The sequence below is a fragment of the Mytilus californianus genome, unplaced genomic scaffold (assembly GCF_021869535.1).
Source record: "Mytilus californianus isolate M0D057914Y unplaced genomic scaffold, xbMytCali1.0.p SCAF_2, whole genome shotgun sequence".
Classification (NCBI taxonomy): domain Eukaryota; kingdom Metazoa; phylum Mollusca; class Bivalvia; order Mytilida; family Mytilidae; genus Mytilus; species Mytilus californianus.
The window spans coordinates 100196053-100219561 of NW_026262668.1; the positions used below are offsets into that span (position 1 = coordinate 100196053).

Sequence of the window (23509 nt, forward strand, 5' to 3'; positions counted from 1 at the left end):
AAGCGCTCCGAGAGCACCAAAGTCTTTAAGTAGTATTTTTCAATATTCTTTAAAAACGGTTGCTTGTAAAATTGTCTCATTTACCCATTGATATAAACTGTAATAAAGTGTGAGTGGAAGGGAATAGAATAAGTGAACACTTGTTACTGGATATAATTTTTTAAATCGGATAACAAATGGTGATTTCATAGCTGGAGATATTTAAATGTCGATTTATCGTTTTGACTTAATGTTATTTACATTCCCATTTTATGTATATTTTCCCCAGACCTATATTTATATATTAGATCGTAAAATGTCTTTTGTATAACGAGAGAGCTGTTCGTTTTAAGACATTACAAACAAAACTATTTATGTCAACTGGACTGGTAAAATATATTTTAGCATGCAAATAGATCATACGAATCACTGAAAATAGGGTGAATAAAGGTGCGTCGAAAAAGCAAGTTTCGATGTTTTGATATTACATGTTGTGCTGTTTCACGTGTAATCAGAACAATGTTACCGTGTATGACGTTTAAATTACACTTACTACTATTGTTCATCTATCGGTGTATTAGACAGTTTGTAGCGTCGGGTTTTCAAAATTATTTTTTTGTGTTTATTTTCTATTTCTAATGAATAATATGCTATCTACATTAAATTACACATATTACAAACATTATATTCATTTCTGCAAACTGTACTTACCGGGTGTGCATTTGTCAATAAATGGGTCGATATCCTCATTAATTTTATCTACAATTTACAATTATGGAATTGTCTATACATACATGTATGTAAACATTTTAAAGTTGCAACAATAAAAGTGGATTAGGCCTATCAACATTAATTTAATCTGAAAAGAGCCCTTTGAAAGTTGCATGAATCGGTCCGTACAATTTAAACCTAAACTAATGAAATATCATAATTTATAATATGAAAACAGTGTGATTCATGAGTTACTAGTAGTCCGGTCAGAGTAAAATATCCAATTTAAATGATGGAACCAAATATACACAATAGTGTAATATGAATACATCTGATTGACTCTCATAAACCTTTTAAGAGATAACATTTTTTTTTAAGTGCCAAGAATTCTTTAATATGCTTATATCTGCCACTAGATAGTGTTGAGCCAAATTTCGATATCCTCAATATGAACAATTTACTATTAAATTATTCATTTTATTATATCCGAAGATATGGACAGCCTCCCATATATTTTGTTTTTATGCGCCACTGATAAATCTAATGTAGCCGAAATGCGCATTTGGCCTACCATATAAAACGACTAGTATTTGTGACGAATTTAACAACCACTGGGTCGATGCCACTGCCGGCGGATGTTTCGTACCAGAGTCTTTTACCAGCCCAGTAGACAGCACTGCTGTGATTTCTAACCCAAGTCACCGATAACCGTGGCCGTATTTGACACATATTTTCAGAATTGATTTGCTCTCCTTACTGTTTTGATTTGAGCACCACTGAAAATCTTATAGAAACGAAACCCGCGTCTGGCGTACCAAAGTATTATCCATGTATCTATGATGAGATTTTAAAAACTAATCTTAGGCTTATTACAAATACATCATGGGATCTGTACAGATATTTACGTTCATGAATTAACTAACTAGACCTTGGACATTTAATATGACTATGACATTAAAATAATATTTTTATCATATTTTCAGAAAATTGTAAATCGCATGATATTTTCTATCATTTTGTGTTTTTTTCACATGAAGAATTTTGTGTACTTTTTGATTCACAGGGTCATTTGTGTGTACAAAGCAAAATGTAGACATATGTGTGTGTGTGTGTGTGTTACTATATGGACTCTATAAAACGGAATTTATTGGTAAAATAGATTTTTCATTATCAGGTAAAAAATTATGATGGTTGAGATAGATCAGGACTAATGTTAAATTAAATGGTACTAAAAAATCAAATCCTATGAAGTATCTGTAATAATCTATTGAGGTTTGAATTATTGGTGAGGTCATTTAAATCAAAATATTTTTTTTTAAAAAAACTTGGAGATATTACAATAACTGGTTTATTCCACATGTACTTTGTTACTGTTGAACTAAGATTACCAATGACGTGTTTCATTATATCATGTGTTTTGTTATTTTCTTTGTAAAAAACAAATCTGATTTAAATAATCTCTGAAACTGACATCATCAAGATGCTTAATGTTTTGACTGACAACATACTGGTTACGTTTTGGGGACTTATTATTTCGACAAACAATCGGCTTTCCTATGCAAACCAACTGTGTCCTTCTTTTAGCCGACTTTTTATTCATATGAAGCAGACTTCATACAGCAGATCCTCAGGCAGAATGAAAAGAAGCTATCATTATCCTTTAACTTCACGTTTTGCTATATAGATGATATCATCTCACTAAATATTTCATATAAACTCATCATAGATATCAAGATTAAAATTTTGAAAGCCAGACGCACGTTTCGTCTATATAAGACTCATCAGTGACACTCGATTCAAAAAAGTTAAAAAGGCCGAATAAAGTACGAAGTTGATGAGCATTAAGGGCCAAATTCAAGTTTGTGAACTATGTTGAGTGCATCTATCCCATCGAACTTGAAATAGAAGATACCTTATATACAGCTAAGTATACATCATGTATTGACAATAACGGTAAGTTGAGAATAAAACTTTACGACATAATGGGATGAATAAAAACTTCCCGATTATGAACTTTTCAGGCCGTTAGTTTTCTCGTTTGAATTGTTTTACATTTGTCATTTTGGGACCTTTTATAGCTGACTATGCGGTATGGGTTTTACTCATTGTTAAAGGTCTTCCGGTGACCTACAGTTGTTAATTTCTGTGTCATTTGGTCTCTTGTGGAAAGTTGTCTCATTGGCAATCATACCACATCTTTTTATTTTATATTTTCATTTGTTATACATGTAAACAATATTCCAGCATCGCATGCATATAGAGTATATATCTCCCAGTTGGTACGATATTCCAGACCTTCCGTTTCCTATCTATTCCTATTCTTTGAAACAGGATTGCTGCTTACAAGGAAGCCATTGAACCAAAGTTTCCTAGTGATTGAGTTGAAGTCATCCCTTCGAACATTTTACGGACGCCATCACGAGTTGGTAGACCGTTAGTGAATATCCATATCTCAAATGACCAAGGATATTTTTCAATTGTCGAAACTACAAACTCGTCCTCTTTTTCTCGATTTTGACATCACTGGATGATACTTTTCCCCAAATTTGTACTTATCACGAGCAAAATGAAGGGTTCTACATGGATCAGCATCTGCTTACGCTTTCGGAGAACCAGTTTTGGGTGATTTTTGTGTTGTTCAGTCTTTATGTGGTATTACGTTTTCATTTATAATGCAAAATGTACATCAAAATTTCTTTTGTTTTATATTATACAATTCGAGGCCAACGGCCGAGGGTGAATGTCATATCTCTGGGGTTTGATAAATCATTGTATCAACTGAAATGAAAAGTCAATAATTGTTTTATTATATGACTTTTTATCCTTCTGCAAATTTCTAGTATTTGCTCAAGATACTTTTAAAACTACTCCCTGTTTTATACTATATATATCATCTGCTTTTGCAATTGCTAATAAGTTGAAATATTTAATAAAGTAAACCACCGAAAACAAGAAGAAGAGAAAAACATGTACATGACTTATTTAACCTACTTCTTTGACGTTGCCTTGGAATATCTATATTTAGGTACACGGACGCTGTTCCAAATCTTATATTAAACTCTCGAGATTTTTGCCGCGGTGAATATAATGTTTTATCAAAGAGGATTTCCTATGCTTTTAGCCAATGAGAAAACAGAAATTTATAGTCATATGATAATACACGATAACAGTTTTGTTTTTATTGATTACATTATAGAAATTAATATTCAGACTCTTTTCATTTAAAACATGAACATACCAAGATTAAAATTTTGTAAGCCAGACTCACATTTCGTCTATAAAAGACTCATAAGTGACACTCATTCTTAACATAAACGATGTTACACAAACAAAATAAACACAATGCTGCGAAACCTCTTCCTTGTTTGACAGTTGTTATTTTGAAGGTTAGGACAATTTAAAAATCAAAAAGAAATAATAAAAAATTATTCCTCTTAAAAGCATTTTCTACTAACAGAATATCACTTACTCAAAGTTTCAACCAAAGCACTAATGTAAAACAAAAGGTTTATGGCAGACTCGAGTAGCAATAAATGTAACTCCGCTGATTTTCTTTGATAATGATTGATAATTCAAAGGCTCTTTTTGTACAGTCAATGATAAATAAAGCTTTGACCATTGAATATTTGTAAACTATCCTATGTTTTAAATGAACTGGAAGAATAGAACTGTGATTCTAAGACTTTATTAACTTTAAAGATATTGAAAAACTATGTGTGTCTTTCCTTTCATGACTTACTACAATTTGATGATGATGATGATGGATGGTTGCTTAACGTCCAGCGGCAAATTATTGTGCATATTCAGAACGAGAACATGTAAATGTAATATCTACAATTTGATTTGTGTTGATAACACATTAAATGATTTGGAAGAAAAGGAGGAGATTTTGATAACCCACTTTTTAATATCATTTATTCGAGATCACGAAGTGTTATATAGACCTGTAGAACTTTTATATGTTAGATATTCACAAGACCAGGTTTTGTCAGACAAAAGTGAAAATAACTTTGAAAATACACATATGCATATAAAACATTCTTGGATAAGAATGGTGAAATCTTATGTCAGCTGATACACAAATTGTAAGCATTGTATGTACCAAAACACTATTACGTTAAGATGAAATACCAATTAATCTGTGCGCAAGGTGGGTTTCATGAGCAAAGTAAAATATGCTCACCGCTTCGTAATGGTGTCACTCCTGCTTTTACTTTTTTACTTGGAGTTCGGTATTTTTGTTATTTTACTTTATACAGGAGAATTCAAAAGTTGTGAAGTGTGCTTCGATCAAGTACATCTGAAAACTTCTTTTGTTTTGATTGTGAATGTATTTTTTTCTAAGTTCCTAAAATCCCTTTGTAATACAAAAACGGTAAGTTATCGTTTATATTTTTTTGTTATTGGAAATTTTCTACCCAATTGGTTCTAATTTTGTTAACTTCGACGCTTCTAATTAATGTGGTTATGTATGTTAAATTATATCTAGACTAAACGATTATTCAAGCCGTAAGCAAACCATATAATATGTGATGTATTTTAAAGGTCATATTGAAGTTTATAATACATACCGTGTAATAGACAAGATGTAACACGATCTACAAGAAAATAATTTATTTCGAGTTTTGAAAATGATGCATTTCTTGCCAAATTTTTTTTGTAAAAAATTACATAATATGTATTTATTATCGAAGACTAATAAACATATGTGTCAGTTGTAAATTCACAATGATGGCATACACATGAACAATTTCTTTTCATATCAATTTATAAATTTGAGTTCTTTTGGATCGTCTCATTGACGGCATAGATATGCAATTTAGAAGTGTGTTTTAAAAAATGGCGCGGACAATCAATCATCTTGAAAGGCACAATTTTTTCTCCATCAAAGTTGAAATTCCAAGATATCCCCAAATAGTTTTCTTTTACAATACAATACGTTTTTATATATAATAAATAGTTTATGTTTCGTGTTAGTGGCAAGTGATGGTTGGCAAAAAAAAAACCAAAAAAAAAAAAAAGCTCTAAATATTCTGCATTTTCTTCAAATATGGAGTGATTATCATCAAATACAGAACGTAAAACAACATTTATCAAACTTGTGTATACATCTATGAATATCTGTCTCGTATAATTTATAATGGCATGATACTAAACACCTAACGGGAGGGATTGTGTTTGATTTTCAAGATGATGAAGACATAATCTTTAGATCAGTTTAATTGAGGTCTGGAGCTGGCATGACAGTAACTGCTAGTAGTCTTTTGTTAATTTATGTATCATTGTCATTTTGCTTAGTTTTTTCTGTTACCTATTCTGACATCGGTCTCAGTCTTCTTTTATACTGAGTTTTACTGTGCGTATTACTGTGAGTTTGTTTATTCTACATTAGCTAGAGGTAAAGAGGGAGGGTTGAGATCTCACAAAACATGTTTAACCCCGCCGCAATTTTTGCGCCTGTCCCAAGTCAGGAGCCGCTGGCCTTTGTTAGTCTTGTATTTTTTTTTTTTAATTTCAGTTCATTTATATGTTTCGGAGTCTAGTGTGACATCCATTTTCACTGAACTAGTTCACATTTTTGTTTTGGGGCCAACTGAAGCTCGCCTCCGGGTGCGGGATATTCTCGCTGTGTTGAAGACCCATTGTTGGCCTTGGGCTGTTTTCTGCTCTTTGGTCGGGTTGTTGTCTCTTTGACACATTCCCCATTTCCATTCTCAATATTATTCTGATTATTTGTCTCGATCAATTAAATACCGTGTTGAAACCTATTCAAGGAAGGTCCCTTTTGATTTTTCTTGAAAAATTTGGACAAAAAATGAGTTTTTTTAGTGAAAACATTATTATTTACAAATTTTGAGAAACTTCTTTCGTTCAGTTTAATTGAGGTCTGGAGCTGGCTTGTCAGTAACTGCTAGCAGTCCTTTGTTAATGTATGTTGATCATTGTCATTTTGTTTAGTTTCTTCTGTTACCCATTCTGACATCGGATTCGGACTTCTTTTAAACTAAGTTTTAATGTGCGTATTGATATGCGTTTGTTTATTCAACATTGGCTAAACGTATAGGGGAGGGTTGATATTTCACAAAGCATGTTTAAACCTGCAACATTTAGGCACCTTTTCCAAGTCAGGAACCCTTAGCCTTTGTGAGTCTTGTGTGTTTATTTAATTTTGGTTCAATTATATGTTTCGGAGTTAAGTGTGGCGTCCATTTCGCTGAAGTAATATACATTAGTATTGTTTAGGACCAGCTGGAGCCCGCCTCCAAGTTCGGGATTTTCTTACTAAATTCAAGACCCTTTGGTGACCTTTGGGCTGTTTCTGCTCTTTGGTCCGGTTGTTATATCTATGAGACATTCCCCGTTTCCATTCTCAATTCTGTCTATGAAACTCACTTCTGCATTGCATTTATCAATTTGATAGTTACATTGGACTGTAAATGTACTTGAAATATAAAATCTCAAAAATGAGAGACAAAATACCGGCTTATGCAATCCCCAGTCCTTCGCTAATCCTTCAATAATTCTTTAATTAGTTCCTTTCATGGTAATTTTTTAGTCGTTTAAATTGTGTTTCAATCATATGATCTGACTGTCCCTGTTAATCCCTTTTCCCCCATATATTATTCCCGTAAATAATAATCATTGCATGTAAAAATTACATAGTTTACTTCTATAACGAAACATTTAAAAAGTCGTTCTTTAATTATATCATAATGTTATTCACTACATTTTGTATGCATAATAAAGATATGGACGATGCATGACCCTGCAATTTAGCCATTAATGATTTTTTCGAAAAACTGTTTTTAAAACCTTTAATGGCTTTTTATCATAGACAAGGACTCAGATCGAATGAAACTTAACTGTGAAAAGACAAAAACCGATGTAATTTATTGTAAGGACTAACTATAGAATCAATTTGACTTGTAAATCAGTTCAACTTACCATCTGGTATTATATGTTTGGTGTCTATGTCCTGTCCAACATTTGCCATAATTTCTGGAAATGGAAAATTATTGGTTTACCGTACAATGTAACCTTTGTTCTTTGATGAAATACTACAGTCTCATTCTTGGTGTGAGACAATTTTTATTTCAAATAATTTTTACACGCCTGTAGGACCTTTGATACTTTACAAAACTACGGATTTTTTTTTAAAAATACAAACACATTACAAGTAATGATAACAAATGGTTGAAGATCAGTTATCATTTTTTTCAACCTTTGCAAATTGCTGATGTGGATAGACTGACGCATTTAAAAGGGACATTCGCTGCCAAATTCAATGCCACCAAATTGACTCAATTTCCTTTTCGATATTTATTAGATATTTACCATAATTACAAAGGTTCCCTATGGTACAAAATAAACAATGAAGACTGATACCCTACACAAAAAATGAAATTTATTGGTGAGTTATGCAAAAAAGAATTCACAAGAAAAGTCTGTCGTCAAGTACTTTGGTAAAAATTTGTTATTCAAACACACCTATCCTGGTGTTATGACTTACTAGAAAGGTTTTCTATTGACCTATTTAAAAAATCTAAATTATCTACCTACAAAAAACTTTTAAAGCCCATAGAAACAGATGTAAACAGTTCAAATATACCAACTTGACCATTTTTACCTTCTGTAATATAGAGTTCCATTTCTTTTGTTTAATTTCAACATGATGTCAGCCTGAATCATCTTCACATGTAGAAGAGTTTCTGAGGGCCGAATCGGTCAACAAAATGGTTCTTTCAAGTGGCTTCCTCGTTTTAACTTAATCATTCTTTTCTTTTTAACATTTTATCATGCTGATAACATGCGCAATCAATCTCTAACTAAGGGTCTAATTATATGTTACATACATACAGACCCAAATGAGGTCAAATTATTGTTTTTGATATAAACTCAACGTTTTCTCCGCGGTTACAAAGCTCGTTGTCGAAATCAACTTTATTTTGAATCAGTAGTCTACAACTCCGACAATAAACTACACTACTCTTTGATGTTGATATAACAGTGTCCTTAAACTATGACAATGTCATTTTATAAATTATATTGTTTCAAGCATCACCGTACGTCAATCTCTGTGCGATAGAACAGCTGATTGGATAATAGCAGAAGTCCATTACTAGGCCTTCTGGTGCATACTAGTGACTGTTTGACATGCCTTCATAAAATGATGAATTATCATGCAGCGCATGTCGACGTTCTCTATATATGCTTTTTGTAATATTTCGTAATATAGGTTTTTCTTCGAAAAACAAAAAACCAAAATGATTTCGTAAAAATATTATTAAGAACCAGTGCACTGTGTGTGTAAATGAAGCTGTGAGATATTGGACTACTTATTTTCACGTCAGACAAACTTCTTCGTGCATGTACTTTATGCGACTGTCATACAAGTGAGAGGGGTTTTGCTAGCTATAAAACCAGGTTTAATCCACATTATGTTACATAAGGAAATGCCTGTACCAAGTCAGGATTATGACAGTTGTTTTCCATTTCGTTTTATGTGTTTGAGCTTTTGATTTTGCCATTTGATAAGGGACTTTCTGATTTGAATTTTTCTTAGAGTTCAGTATTTTTGCTATTTCAATTTTTTATATTCGATTTAGTATTTTCAAAAAGGAGTGGAATGCCCATCTATAAATAAGGGGGGACAGTAAAAAATGATAAATTAGTCCATTACATAATGCGATCTCGGATGCAATTATCTTTCTTTATATATGATCAAGATATCTAGAATATATGCAAATGAGGCAGTAGACCATTAATACAAAAAAAAAAAAAAAAGACTAGTTAATAAATTATACAATTTTTATTTAAAATGTAATCAAAGTTTCCATAAAAATCATGATAAATGAAAAAAAAATCGTAAGGGTACCGCGGAACCCAGTGTCTCGCCTACTTTTGCTGTTAATCGCAGGCTCAACAAAAATGAGATGAGGAAAACATTTAATACAAATATTCCTCTCGATACAATTTTTTTATTGTAAGAAGCTTCTGTCCAAGTTAGGTAAAAATCCAGGATAGTTTATGAATCTAATAAATGTTTTCAAAAATTTAACTGCAGACTGTATGTAATGTTAACTGGAAGAAAAACTAAGTCCTTTTATAAGTAAAATATGGATAAACAAGTACAAAATTTTAATAAAAATGTCCTTCTAGATACTAGCTTTTGATCATAAACAAACTTCTGTCCATGTTTGGTACAAATCCAGGATAGTTTAAGAAAGTTATTAAAATTTTAAAAACTTTAACCACAAAGTGAATGTAATGTTTCCTTGCAGAAAAACTAAGTCCATTTATAAGTAAAATACGGAAAAACAGGATTTTTCTTTTTTTTAAATTTACTTCTGGATACTATCTTATGATCATAAACAAGCTTCTGTCCAAGTTTGGTAGAAATCCAGGATAGTTTGAGAAAGTTATCAAAATTTTAAAAACTTTAACCATAAAGTGAACGTAATGTTTCCTGGCAGAAAAAACTAAGTCCATTTATAAGTAAAATACGGAAAAACAGGAATTTGTTTTTTACAAAATTTACTTCTGGATACTATCTTATGATCATAAACAAGCTTCTGTCCAAGTTTGGTAGAAATCCAAGATAGTTTAAGAAAGTTATTAAAATTTCAAAAACTTTAACCACAGAGTGAATATTTGTGTGACGACGCCGACGGAATGTAGGATCGCTATGTCTCGCTTTTTCGACAAAAGTCGAAGGCTCGACAAAAAGACTGTTACAATCTTTAAAAATTCTCTATTGTTGAAAATAAAAGAACGATAAGAAAAATAGCATCTGCTGGAAAAAACACAGTCAGAGTGTTTTTTTTTCAGTTTCTTGGAAATCTTGTTTTCTTTTTTTTGTGACTTGAAGGTTAAAAAAAAATGTTATACCCGGAGTTATGAAATTGTTCAAATCTTGAAATTAGATTAATTCTAAAATTTTGTTCTACAATGTATTACAGTTTAAACAAAGAAGTAATTCGGTTAAGAAATGTCTAAATTGAAAGTTTTACATTGCATTAAAAAATCCATCACAAGAGTATTATATGATTAGAAACCATTGCTCGTTGTTGGAAGTTCCGTTTCGCCACTTTTCGTTCTTGTCATGAGAAGATATTAAAGAGTTTCTATTGTTTACCTCATAAAATCAAATAACGGACAATAAAAACATATTCAATCTCAACCTGAGAACGAGTGGCTCATTTTCTTCTAGCAATGTTTATCTTTTGTTAGATGTTGTACTTTCAATTGTAGTTTAAACCAAGAGTAAAATTTTAAATGTTTTGTATAAATAGGTTAAATCATTCATCTTCAAAACAAAATTTCAGAAGATAATGGGAAATATCAGAGCATAATGATGTAAATTTAAAAAAAAAAACCCAACACATCTGATCCAACTAACAAAAAGCCAAATTGGCCTCTAAAATTCTTTACACACAAAACATGTACATCACTGAAACATCTCAAGATACCCAAATAGAGCACGTTTGTAAACGCATACTGGACTTAATTTTTATATTGATACTCATACTTAAATTTATACTACCTTTGATCAACCGTTAGTGAACCATTTTTTAAGGTTATTTATCCATGGATTCATTACATGTGCAATGCAAAATAAATTGAATTAAAAACCAATTGTTCAGAGAACAATTGAAGGTCTTTCCACCCATAAAAGAGGGACGAAAGATACCAGAGGGGCAGTCAAACTCATAGATCGAAAACAAACTGACAACGCCATCGCCAAAAATAAAAAGACAAACAGACAAATAGAATCATGTGCATAACAGTGTAGACGAGACCATTGATTGGCGCGCTAAAATATCCCATTGACTTGGTCGGATTAGGTGAACGTTCGTCTGCAACGCCCACTATTCACGACGTATTTATTATAGACATTTAAACTGTGGGGTCACCAAAGGGTCTCAATGCCTAAATAAAATAATTCGAAAAACTAATCAGGAATAACCTTTGTGTTTTGATTTATATTGAATACTTAAACGTTCTTTACTTGTGTTTTTGTTATGTTTTGATAATCAATTTTTATGATATCGCACGTTCTTTCAGCAAAAAAAAGGATTTAACTGGCTTTAAAAGTTACAATGCATGTGTTGATTATTATCTTTTTTTCGGACAACAACGCGATTTAACAATTGCGGTTGAATGTCCAATTATGTCATCTTTTAACTTTTATCTGGTCAAAATTTTATTTCAAAACGAATGCATGATCAACTTTAAAAAGTGTGCAAACACAAAACATATAGACAAAATATACTTCTGTCCTGTCTTTTTCGTACTTGCAAGTTATTAGACAGTTAAAAAGCTATTCGAATCAAGCCTTGTGAAATTTGCATTTACGTTTTTGAATAGGTAAAATGTATAGTTTGGTGAACTTTTCTGCTAACTACTATACTTGTGAAAAACCCTTGGCAACAGAAACATATTCAGCTTTTTTTTAATCGACCCAATTTACATAGTAATGGACGACTTCGTACATTTTATGATCGCAAATAAAATATGTATATAATATACTGTGCACTGTAATTCGTATATTCATTTTTACTTTTGTTAATGGATTTTCCCGTCTTTCTGGGAGTGATTATTTGTTATTGACTCCTTTTGCTTACTCGAGAATAATCTAAAACCAAGACTTGCATTATAAAAATGTCCAAATAAACTTGATTTTCCTTTTTTTTTAAACATACATCTCAGCCATAGATAAGGACTTGAATTCGCCAGGTCTTTAATTTCAAGTTAGTGAGTTGACCAAAGTAACATTGCGGACCATTTGCCAGTTTCCATGCGGTATCCGTGTTTTTTCACTCGCTCTGTTCTGCATCCACTCAACTTTCGTGTTTGTCATGACAAGGCCATTTGAAGTGTTCATGCTATACAGTGTGTGTTTTGCTTATTGTTGAAGGTCGTACGGTGACCTATATTGCTAACGTCTGTTGACCACTGGAAGGGAGTTGTCTGATTGTCTATCACACCACATATTCTTATTTTTATATGCAGTTATATCTATAATAAAATTGAGAATTGAAACGGGGAATGTATATCAAAGAGACAACAACCCGACCAAAGAGCAGAAAATTTGTTTTTCGTTTATTGTTTTGTTGTAGTTTTCTCAATTGAATTGTTTCATATTTTTCATGTCGGGGACTGTTGTAGCCGACTATACGGTATGGGTTTTTCTCATTGTTGAAGGCCGTACGGTTGCCTATAATTGCTCACATCCACTTCATTTGAACTTTGGTGGATAGTTGTCTTATTAGCAATCATACCACATCTCCTTATTTTTATATAAAGTTGTATCAATTGTGACTTTAGATACATTGGTGTGTTGATTTTTGTTTGCGTAACGTCTAGTGTCAAATTTGTCATGCATGTTTAGGACTTTTAAATATATTGCAGATAGTTTCGTAATTAAACGACTTTAGATCTGTTATACGACAATAATACATAAAAAGATAAAAGGTAGGAAAATTAAGAGACAACAACAACAAAGACCATCGAGTCCTGTCCATAAATAGTAAAATAGACATTTAATCAACAATAAACAACACAAAATCCGGATAGCCGGACGTTTGGCTCAAAATTTAGTGGGTCTAATCTAGTTTAACATGCAATCCCTCCCTAGCTAGACTTGGTGCAGGCACACAATCCAGTGGGTTAAATCAGTATAACATGCACCCTCCCCAGCCCGACTTTGGCACAATATGTAGCGGTGTATTGCTGTGTGTTTGTTTAATCTACATAGGCTAGAGGTATAGGGGAGGGTTGATATCTCACTAAACATGTTTAACCCCGCCGCATTTTTTGCTCCTGTCCCAAGTCGGGAGCCTCTGGCCTTTGTTAGCCTTCATTTTTTATGTTTTTTTAATTTTAGTTCATTTATTTGTTTAGGAGTTCAGTGTGACGTCCATTTTCACTGAACTAGTACACATTTTTGTTAAAGGGCCAGCTCAAGTGCGCCTTCGGGTGCGGGATTTTTCTCGCTGTGTTGCAGACCCATTGGTGGCCTTCGGCTGTTTTGTTTACTCTTTGGTCGGGTTGTTGTCTCTTTGAAACATTCCCCATTTCCATTCTCTATTTTAACATGTAACCTTTCAAAATTTGTTTGTCTGTCTTGATTATATTTGGCAATAAACAATAAAAGAAAAATAAACTACACAGCGCAGCTTCCAACAGGATTACAACAAGAAAATTAATTTTAAAAATGCGTTCAACAGTCAAAATTTGCTCGCAGCGGAAAAATGCAACAGCTTGATATTCATTTGAAATAAAATAATTGTAATGATTTACACAACGTTACTTTTTCCAATATAAACATTCAAATTATTTTTGTTTTTTTGTTTTTGATTGATTTACAACATCTTTACAAAGACCACATTCTGACTTCGATATTAAGTAGACAATAAAAGCGATGTTCATTATATTTCTTCTGTTGTAAGTTTAACTTAGTTATTTTGTGTCATGAATTGGTATTGATGTCACTCGTATTATTTTAAAAATGAAGAAAGGGGTAGTCTTATACGTCAATGAGACACAAAAAAAAAACCGACAAAAAATAAAAAAGGGACAACATTCATTCTTCAACAAAAGAATACATCACAAGAATATAAGTTTTGTAAGAAAAAGACCAAATTCGTGAGACGTTGTGTAGGACTTGAATAGCCAAGACAAACTGATAATTATCTGAATGAATGAAACGATTTATGTAAAAAAAAATCACGGTATTAAACAAAACAAAAAATGATTATCCGGAACCCTTCACAAACAAAACCTACATGTATGCATTGAATAAATAGTAGGCCACTCTTTTAAAATGATTACAACGTAGAAGTACTTATTATCGTTATCAAAAAGATATTTTGTGAATTAACCCCATCAACTTACAGTTTTTTACAATGAATAAACGTATTTTTGGATTATTTAATGATATCAGCTCTGAACATTATTATTCTTTAAAATGAAACTGTTGTATGTGATGGTATAAAAAAAATATTTAAAAAAAATATTTTAAAGTGTTGTGAAAAGAAAGTTTCATTTTGTGTATCGAAATGTGTAACAAGTGATCATTATTTAAATCCCTAATGGAAGGCCCCTGACAGACTGAGTGAGCGTAAAATCATTGTTATCGATAGCCAATGACAAACAAGTTAAAGGTAAATTATTCAGTATTATTACCAACAAAAGTTTTACGGTTGTCTACGCTGTTATGAAAACGATTCTAATAGTACAGATGACACAACATAGAAAACTAAAGCCTAAGCAACACGAACCCCACCAAAAACTGGGGGTGATCTCAGGTGCTCCGGAAGGGTAAGCAGATCCTGCTCCACATGTCGCACCCGTCGTGTTGCTTATGTTATTACAAATCCGGTAAATAGTCTAATTCGGTAAGTCACATTCGTGAAAAGGGAAGGGTATTGTAGTTACGACATAAGGAACATATCCGATATCATCTGTGAAACGGTTATTCCATAACGGTCAACCAACTCGTGATGGCGTCCGTAAAATTTACGAAGGGATGATTTCAACTTCACAATTTGGAACTCTTGGCTTAATAGCTTCCTTGTGAGCAGCAATCCTCTATCAAGGAAATAATGATAGGAAACACAAGCCCGGGAATATCGTATCAATTGGGAGATATATACTCCGTATGCAGGCGCTGCTGGAATTTTGCTACATAGAAATGGAAAGTTCACAATTTGGAAGCTGAAATAATCTCTTTTGTCGTAAAGTTTTGTTTTCAACCGACCCTCATTGTCAATTTCTAGATGTAAGTCAAGATATGAGGCAGACTTAACTGTATCTGTAGTATCCTTTATCTCTAGTTCGATGGGATAGATTCGTTCAACATAGTCACCAAATTTTGTATTATTTAGTGAGAGAACATCATCTATATAGCGGAACGTAGAGTTAAAGGATATTAAGATCTATTTTGATATGAAAAATTAAACTTTGGTTTAAAATGTCATTTCCAGCGTCAAATGATAGCTTATTGTACGCTGATTCCAAAAATATATGGTTTCTATTCATTTTTTTTTTAAATAAGGGAGATAATTTGTCACTTCCGGTTTGAAAAATGTTACTTCCGATATAATTTGAATGTTTACTTGACACTGATTCCAAAAATATATGGTTCTATATGCTCTTATACTAAATAAGTATAAAAAATAGCTACTTCCGGTTTACACAAGGTCACTTCCGGTTGGATTTTCCAAGGTGAAATGGCTTGCAACCTAATGCAAAAAGTCCCATGGCTTTATCATGTATACATATGAGGTAAAAGCAAAGGTCAAAATCTTGAACGTGAAATTTACCTTTGACCTTGAGCTCAATTTCAAGGTCATTAACCAAGGACCTCAAATCAAAAGACACTAGGTCTTAATTATATATGATTAATGAGTTATATCACCATACGCATATTTTAAATACAACAGGGGAGAAAACTCTAATTTAATGTTAGCGCACCCTTTAAACCAAAATGTATGTGTTACGACATGTCGCAACTAGCAATTTAGTAATAATATGTTGTCGATATCTTATACGGTTTTTGAAAAGAAGTGAAAATAAGCTAAAATCAAAATTTAGAATATGACCTTGATCTTTGACCTTGACCAAATTTTATTTTTTTTGGACCAAGGACCTCAAATCCAAAGACCCTAGGCCAATATCACTTATGGTTTACCAGTTAGAAACGCATATCACTTATATCAAATACATAAGGGTGAATAACTCTCATATGGAGTCTCCGGATAGCTTCGGTCAAAATAAAAATGCTAATCCTGAATGTGTAACGAGCAATTTGGTGAAATAAATTTGTCGTAATCTTTTACGGTTGCGAAGGAGTAGTGGCCACAAGAAAAACAGTGTTTGGGGAGATAACTCTTACAACGTAAGGTATTTGGTTACGCGGTCGTCAGTTTTAAAAGCGTATTAAGTATACGATATCATATTCCAAATATCTAAGCGACATCTTATGAAACAACAAAACTATGCAAGAAGAAAAATTAGGCGGAAGAAAAAAAATAGTAATTAAAAACCAATTTTTCAGAGAACAATTGAAGGTCTTTCCACTTCTTACGATTCATTTTGATATGAAAATATTAAAATACGGTTTAAAGTGTCATATACAGTGTCAAATGATACCTTAATGTACGCAGATTCCAAAAATATATGGTTTGTAAACAATTTTATTGAAATAAGGGAGATAATTTGTTACTTCCGGTCTGAAAAATGTCACTTCCGGTATTATTTGATAGTTTACTTGACACTGATTCAAAAAATATATGGTTCTATATACTTTAACATCAAATAAGTACAAAACAAAGCTACTTCCGGTTTACACAAAGTCATTTCCGGTTTGATTTTCAAGCTCATGTAAATTGCAACCTAATGAAAAGAGTCCCATGGCTTTATCGTGTCTAAATATGAAGTTAAAGCAAAGGTCAAAATCTAGAATGTCAATTTCAACTTTGACCTTGAGCTCAATTTCAAGGTCATAAACCAAGGACCTTTAATCAAATTACCCTAGGTCTTTATTATACTTGGTAAATGAGTTATACCACCATACATGTAATTTTAAATATAAAAAGGGAGAAAACTCTCCTTAACGGTCAACGTACCCTTGCAATCAAAATTTACGTGTTACGACATGTCGCAACGAACAATAAAGTAAAAATAATTTGTCGATATCTTATACGATTTTTGGAAAGAAGTGAAAATAAGCCAAAATCAAAATTTAGAATATGACCTTGACCTTTGACCTTGACCAAATTTTCATTTTTTTGGACCAAGGACCTCAATCAAGAGACCCTAGGTGTCTATCACTTATGGTTTACCAGTTAGAAATGCATATCACTTATATCAAATGCATAAGGGGGAATAACTCTCATATGAAGTCTCCGGATAGCTTCGATCCAAATGGTCATCCTAATTCTGAAGATGTAACGAGTAATTTGGTAAAATAAATTTGTCGTAAACTTTTACGGTTGCGAAGGAGTAGTGGCCACAAGAAAAACAGTGTTTGGGGAGATAACTCTTACAACGTAAAGTGTTCGGTTAAGCAGTAAAATCGTATAAACTGTACGATATCATATTCCAAATATATAAGCGACATCTTATAAAACAAGAACACAGCGAAAGAAAAAAATTAGGCGGAAGAAAAAAAAAAAATAATAATTAAAAACCAATTGTTCAGAGAACAATTGAAGGTCTTTCCACCCATAAAGATCTATTTTGATATGAAAATATTAAAATTTGGTTTAAATTGTCATTTCCAGCGTCAAATGATAGCTTATTGTACGCTGATTCCAAAAATATATGGTTTCTATACATTTTTTTTTTAAATATGGGAGACAATTTGTCACTTCTGGTTTGAAAAATGTTACTTCCGGTATAATTTGAATGTTTACTTGACACTGATTCCAAAAAATATATGGTTCTATATACTTTTATATTAAATAAGTACAAAAATAGCTACTTCCGGTTTACACAAGGTCACTTACGGTTGGATTTTCCAAGGTCAAATGGCGTGCAACCTAATGCAAAAAGTCCCATGGCTTTATCATGTATACATATGAGGTAAAAGCAAAGGTCAAAATCTAGAACGTCAAATGTACCTATGACCTTGGGTTCAATTTCAAAGTCAATAACTAAGGACCTCAATTCAAAAGACCCTGGGTCTTAATTATATATGGTTAATGAGCTATATCATCATACGCATATTTTTAAATACAAGAGGGGAGAAAACTCTAATTTAATGTCAGCGCACCCTTTAAACCAAAATGTATGTGTTACGACATGTCGCAACTAACAATTAAGTAATAATATGTTGTCGATATCTTATACGGTTTTTGAAAAGAAGTGAAAATAAGCTAAAATCAAAATTTAGAATATGACCTTGACCTTTGACCTTGACCTAACTTTCTTTTTTTTTGGACCAAGGACCTCAAATAAAAAGACCCTAGGTCTCTATCACTTATGGTTTACCAGTTAGAAATGCATATCACTTATATCAAATGCATAAGGGGAATTAACTCTCATATGGAGTCTCTGGAATACTTCGGTGAAAACCAACTCAGCATCCTGAAGATATAGCGAGCAATTTGGTAAAATAAATTTGTCGTAATCTTTTACGGTTGCGAAGGAGTAGTGGCCACAAGAAAAACAGTGTTTGGGGAGATAACTCTTACAACGTAAGGTATTTGGTTACGCGGTTGTCAGTTTTAAAAGCGTATAAACTATACAATATCATATTCCAAATATCTAAGCGACATCTTATGAAACAACAAAACTACGCAAGAAGAAAAATTAGACGGAAGAAAAAAAAATAATAATAATCAGAAGAAAACCAATAGGTCTTTCCACGGAAAAGTGGAAAGACCTAATCAGAACAAAATCAATAGGTCTTTCCACGGAAAAGTGGAAAGACCTAATAATAATCAGAACAAAATCAAAAGGTCTTTCCACGGATATTTTTGTTTTGTTTACAAAATACAGTTACTTGCGTGTGAAATAATTTTAATGAAAGCTTACTGAAGGTCGTTGACAGGACGTCCATAAATGAGGGCGTGATAAATTGTCACGAATTCCAATCAGCTTTTCTGTTGATAAAGTTTGACGTGCGGTGATGCTTGAACAGTGTAAATTACATTGTCATAGTTTTATGGACTATATACTATACTATAGTGACTGTGTCATTCTGAAAAAAGTTTAGTGTAAAATGAAGTGATGTTGTATGATTGCCAATAAGACAACTTTCCACCAAAGTCAAAATGACGTAGATTAAAGCAACTATAGGTTACCGTAAGATCTTCAATTATTAGCAAAATTCATACCGTAAGGTCAACTATAAAGGCCCCGACATAACAAAAAGTGAAAAAAATCCAAACTGTTGACTCATAGATATGTCTCGCCTTTATGTAATTTTGATAGTGCATAATTTAGAATACTTATGTTACCGCCAATATAATTGTTTGTTTAAATAATAGTCAATTTTGTTTACCTTGGTCCTTGACTAATCCAGCAAATGTCTTGCATTTCACGATGGACTTCTACGTGTTTACAATTTACCGAGAAAACGTGTTTCGTACTGACATAAAACGCAAATTTTTCACAAATTGCCGAAAAACCATCTTCTGTTATTTTTGTCTATAATTTATGTGATCACAACTACAGATCATGATATGAAGTAATAGTGTTATATAGATATAAGAAGATGTGGTATGAGTGCCAATGAGACAACTCTCCATCCAAGTCAAAATTTATAAAAGTAAATTATTATAGGTCAAAGTACGGTCTTCAACACGGAGCCTTGGCTCACACCGAACAGCAAGCTATAAAGGGCCCCAAAAATTACTAGTGTAAAACCATTCAAACGGGAAAACCAACGGTTTAATCTACAGTCGAACCTCGTTGTGTCGAAGTCGAAGGGACCGGACCAAAGTATTCGACACATCCGAGGTTCGACTCATCCGAGGTCGAGTGTGTCGTCATAAATTTGGAATGCATGAAATACGGTATGATTTGTGTAAACTAGATACAATGAACAGTGTGCCTTTTTTCGATATGACACTTTATGATTGTGTATTCAATCTCCATTTTTGTTCCTTCATAATAATTAAACACACAAGTACAGATACAAATCATGCACAAATAAAATCAATAGTCTACACAAATATTTACAAAGGTCAGTCACTATAAATTATGAAATCACTCGCGGAACGAATTAAGTTATGAACGGTTTCTGATAAGCCAGAGGTCGTCTGCTTTACATTAAATTATCATGAATTTATCATAATTGTTCTAATCCTTTTATTTATTGTAATTAATGAGTTTTAAATCTAACGATTCATTTAATCTCGGCTTGGGTCATTTAAATTCGTTTTGTTTTTATCTGATGTGAAAAATGTTCAACACACTAACATTCCGCTTGAACGATCAACCAAAGGTGTTAATTACCGGTCACCATAAACATGTCATTTTAACTGTTATACAAACAAGTATGTTTACTCAGCTTTAATCTCTTTTGAAAATGATTAGGTTACATAAGAAATACATCCGATTTGAATTTTTATCATAAGTCTGCATCTTTTGAAAATTCTTACTATCGAACTTCGAGTCATCGGGGTCAATTTACATGAATTTTACATCGACGGGACTATAAAATTTACTCAACTTAACCGAGTATTCGAATCAACCGAGTTCGACTCATCAGAGGTTGTTATGCATTGATCAAACGGGAATTTTACTGGGACCGAGAAATTACTTCGAATCATCCGAGTTTTCGACACAACCGAGTTCGACACAACGAGGTTCGACTGTATATAAAAAACGGGAAATGCTCAGATAAATGAATAATTGTTTTTGTCATAAGAAAAGAGTGTTTGAGATTTGTTTCAAACATATTAACATCCACTAATATTGTGGATAAACAAACAAAGATTTCATACATTCGTTCACGATACAGAAACCAAAAGACACAAAAACTCAAAAGGAGAATACTTTTGTTGTACATGCAATTGTATTCTCTCTTCTGTATAAAAAAAACATTACTTATTGAAAGACATAAGCATACATGATTCGAAAATTCCTAGAGCATACAGTATCATATAACTCATCATTCCTTTAAAATGTATTAACTTGTTTTAAAGAGCTCAGAGTACTTTTACTGGACAATGGACATTTCGTTATTCATTTCACATGAAATGAATGCACCTGCAGGTAAAGGGCACTACAATAGACAAATCCTGTTCATTACCACTACGACGTAAACAATGCTGAAGCTGGTGAATACAATTTAAAAAATCTAAGCTTGCAAATTGAAGATAATTACATGTATTACATTAAATGAACAAAACTATTGAACAGGAGATTCCGCGAGGAATACAAAAATACAAATTTCAACTAAATCACGTGTTCCTAGGTGATAGTTAATTTGTAGTAATCCACAATGCATTCTGATCCATTGTATTCTTTTGTCAATTACTCAAAGACATGTTTGCATTTGGTATTTGGGAAAATACTATGTAGTCCGACGTCAGAATTCTAGTGGTCTCGACCTGTTTAACTTCAAGCGGCAAATTAAATACATATGCAGAACGAGAATGTGCTAATGTTATATGAATTTTAACCATGCTTTGTACTAGAGCGACCCGCTGAACCGGATTTTGAACGTGCTAGCTCTATTGCTATATGTAACAGTCCGCAGAAAATCATGTCACCCTACCCTGACAAATTGTTGTGACTCTAAGCAGACAATTCTTTGCGTTTACTCCTAAATGCCGCGTGCTAAGCGGAGAAGCAACACAAACCAATTTTAAAGTTTTTAGTTTGACTCGTCCAGGGTTCGAACCCACGACCCCACGTCACTAGCTCATACCCACCCCTAGGCGAACACGTTACCACATGACCCCCGAGGCGGTTCTGTTTAAACATGTACCTATGCAAAACATTCAAACTTCCATGGAAATGAGATATGCCAATACTTATGAAAATGCATATAAAATACCAATGACAAGTGGTTCCCTTTAACCAAACCTAAACACAAACGTTAACATGTAAACAATATATATGTTTTTCTCTGACTGTTAATGATGTCTTTACACTAAATCCATTGGATGTGTGCTGATTGATACTTTAGTCTTAGATACATGATTTTTTATTAGTTGTTGTTGGCTTTGAACTAGCTGTCAGTAACTGCGAGTACTCTCAGATCTGTATTTAGTGTCTTTGTTGTTGTAGGGATATATAAATACCCTGCTTCGTCCGGTCTGTGTTTTTGTTTTCCTGCTTTGTATCGATCTGCTGCTATCGATCTGATGAGTTTGTTCATTTATTGAGCAGTTACATCTCTGTCACAGGTTAGGAGAGGGTTGGGCGTTTGTATATGAATCAGGCTGTTAGTTTTCTTGTTTGGATTGTTTTACATTTGTCATTCGGAACCTGTTATAGCTGACTATGATGTATGGGTTTTGCTCATTGTTGAAATCCGCATGGTGACCTATAGTTATTCACTGCTATGTCATTTGGTCTAGTGGAGTTGTCTAATCGGCAATTATACCACATCTTCTTATTCTTATAAAGACCGAGCAACATGACCCCCCCCCCAAGTAAGCTCATGTGCTCTGGAAGGGTAACTAGATACTGCTCCACATGTAGCACCCGTATTTGTATTACGATTTGTGTTGTGAGTGCGAAAATCATTGTTGTTATAGGTCCATATTTTTGTTCTTTTTGAGAAATAATAAATTGATTTGTGAATAACAATGGTAACTATGGTAGTTTTCTTTAGCTTGAAGATTGTATAGTCGCTTTGGATGTCTTAAAATGAACAATTGGAGTGATACTCATGAATAAATCTACTCTTTGCCTCCTTTTGGTCAAAAGGCTCGTTACAGTTCGTCGTATTCATACATCTTTGGCTTTCAAATGTTTTGGTTTGAGCGTTCAAGATGAAGGAAAATCCTGAAAAGCGCTAAGAACGCACGAAATTTACCCTTCCGGAGCACCTGAGATCACCCCCAGTTTTTGGTGGGGTTCGTGTTGCTTAGTCTTTAGTTTTGTATGTTGTGTTTTGTGTACTATTGTTTGTCTGTTTGTCTTTTTCTTTTTTAGCCATGGCGTTGTCAGTTTATTTTCGATTTATGAGTTTGAATGTCCCTCTGGTATCTTTCGCCCCTATTTTACATAGAGTTATTTTCATTTAACAAATTAAAGCAGACAATTTTATTTTCACAAACGACCGATTTAATACAATATTTCAAATATTTTATCTGGAAATTTATCACATGAATGTCAATAACTTTGACAA

At 32.8% G+C, this 23509-nt stretch overlaps 1 protein-coding gene across 3 annotated transcripts in view; it reads right to left on the bottom strand.

Annotated features, from left to right (window-relative positions):
* Nucleotides 1-23509, bottom strand: part of LOC127730575 (uncharacterized) — a 113278-nt gene that overhangs the window by 26150 nt on the left and 63619 nt on the right. For all 3 annotated transcript variants that reach the window (XM_052239028.1, XM_052239027.1, XM_052239026.1), the window contains exons 4-6: nt 7636-7689; nt 5262-5288; nt 691-738 (exon numbers count right to left, since the gene is read on the bottom strand). In XM_052239028.1, coding sequence (XP_052094988.1) covers nt 691-738; nt 5262-5288; nt 7636-7689 — 129 coding nt within the window. The remainder of the gene's footprint in view (nt 1-690; nt 739-5261; nt 5289-7635; nt 7690-23509) is intronic.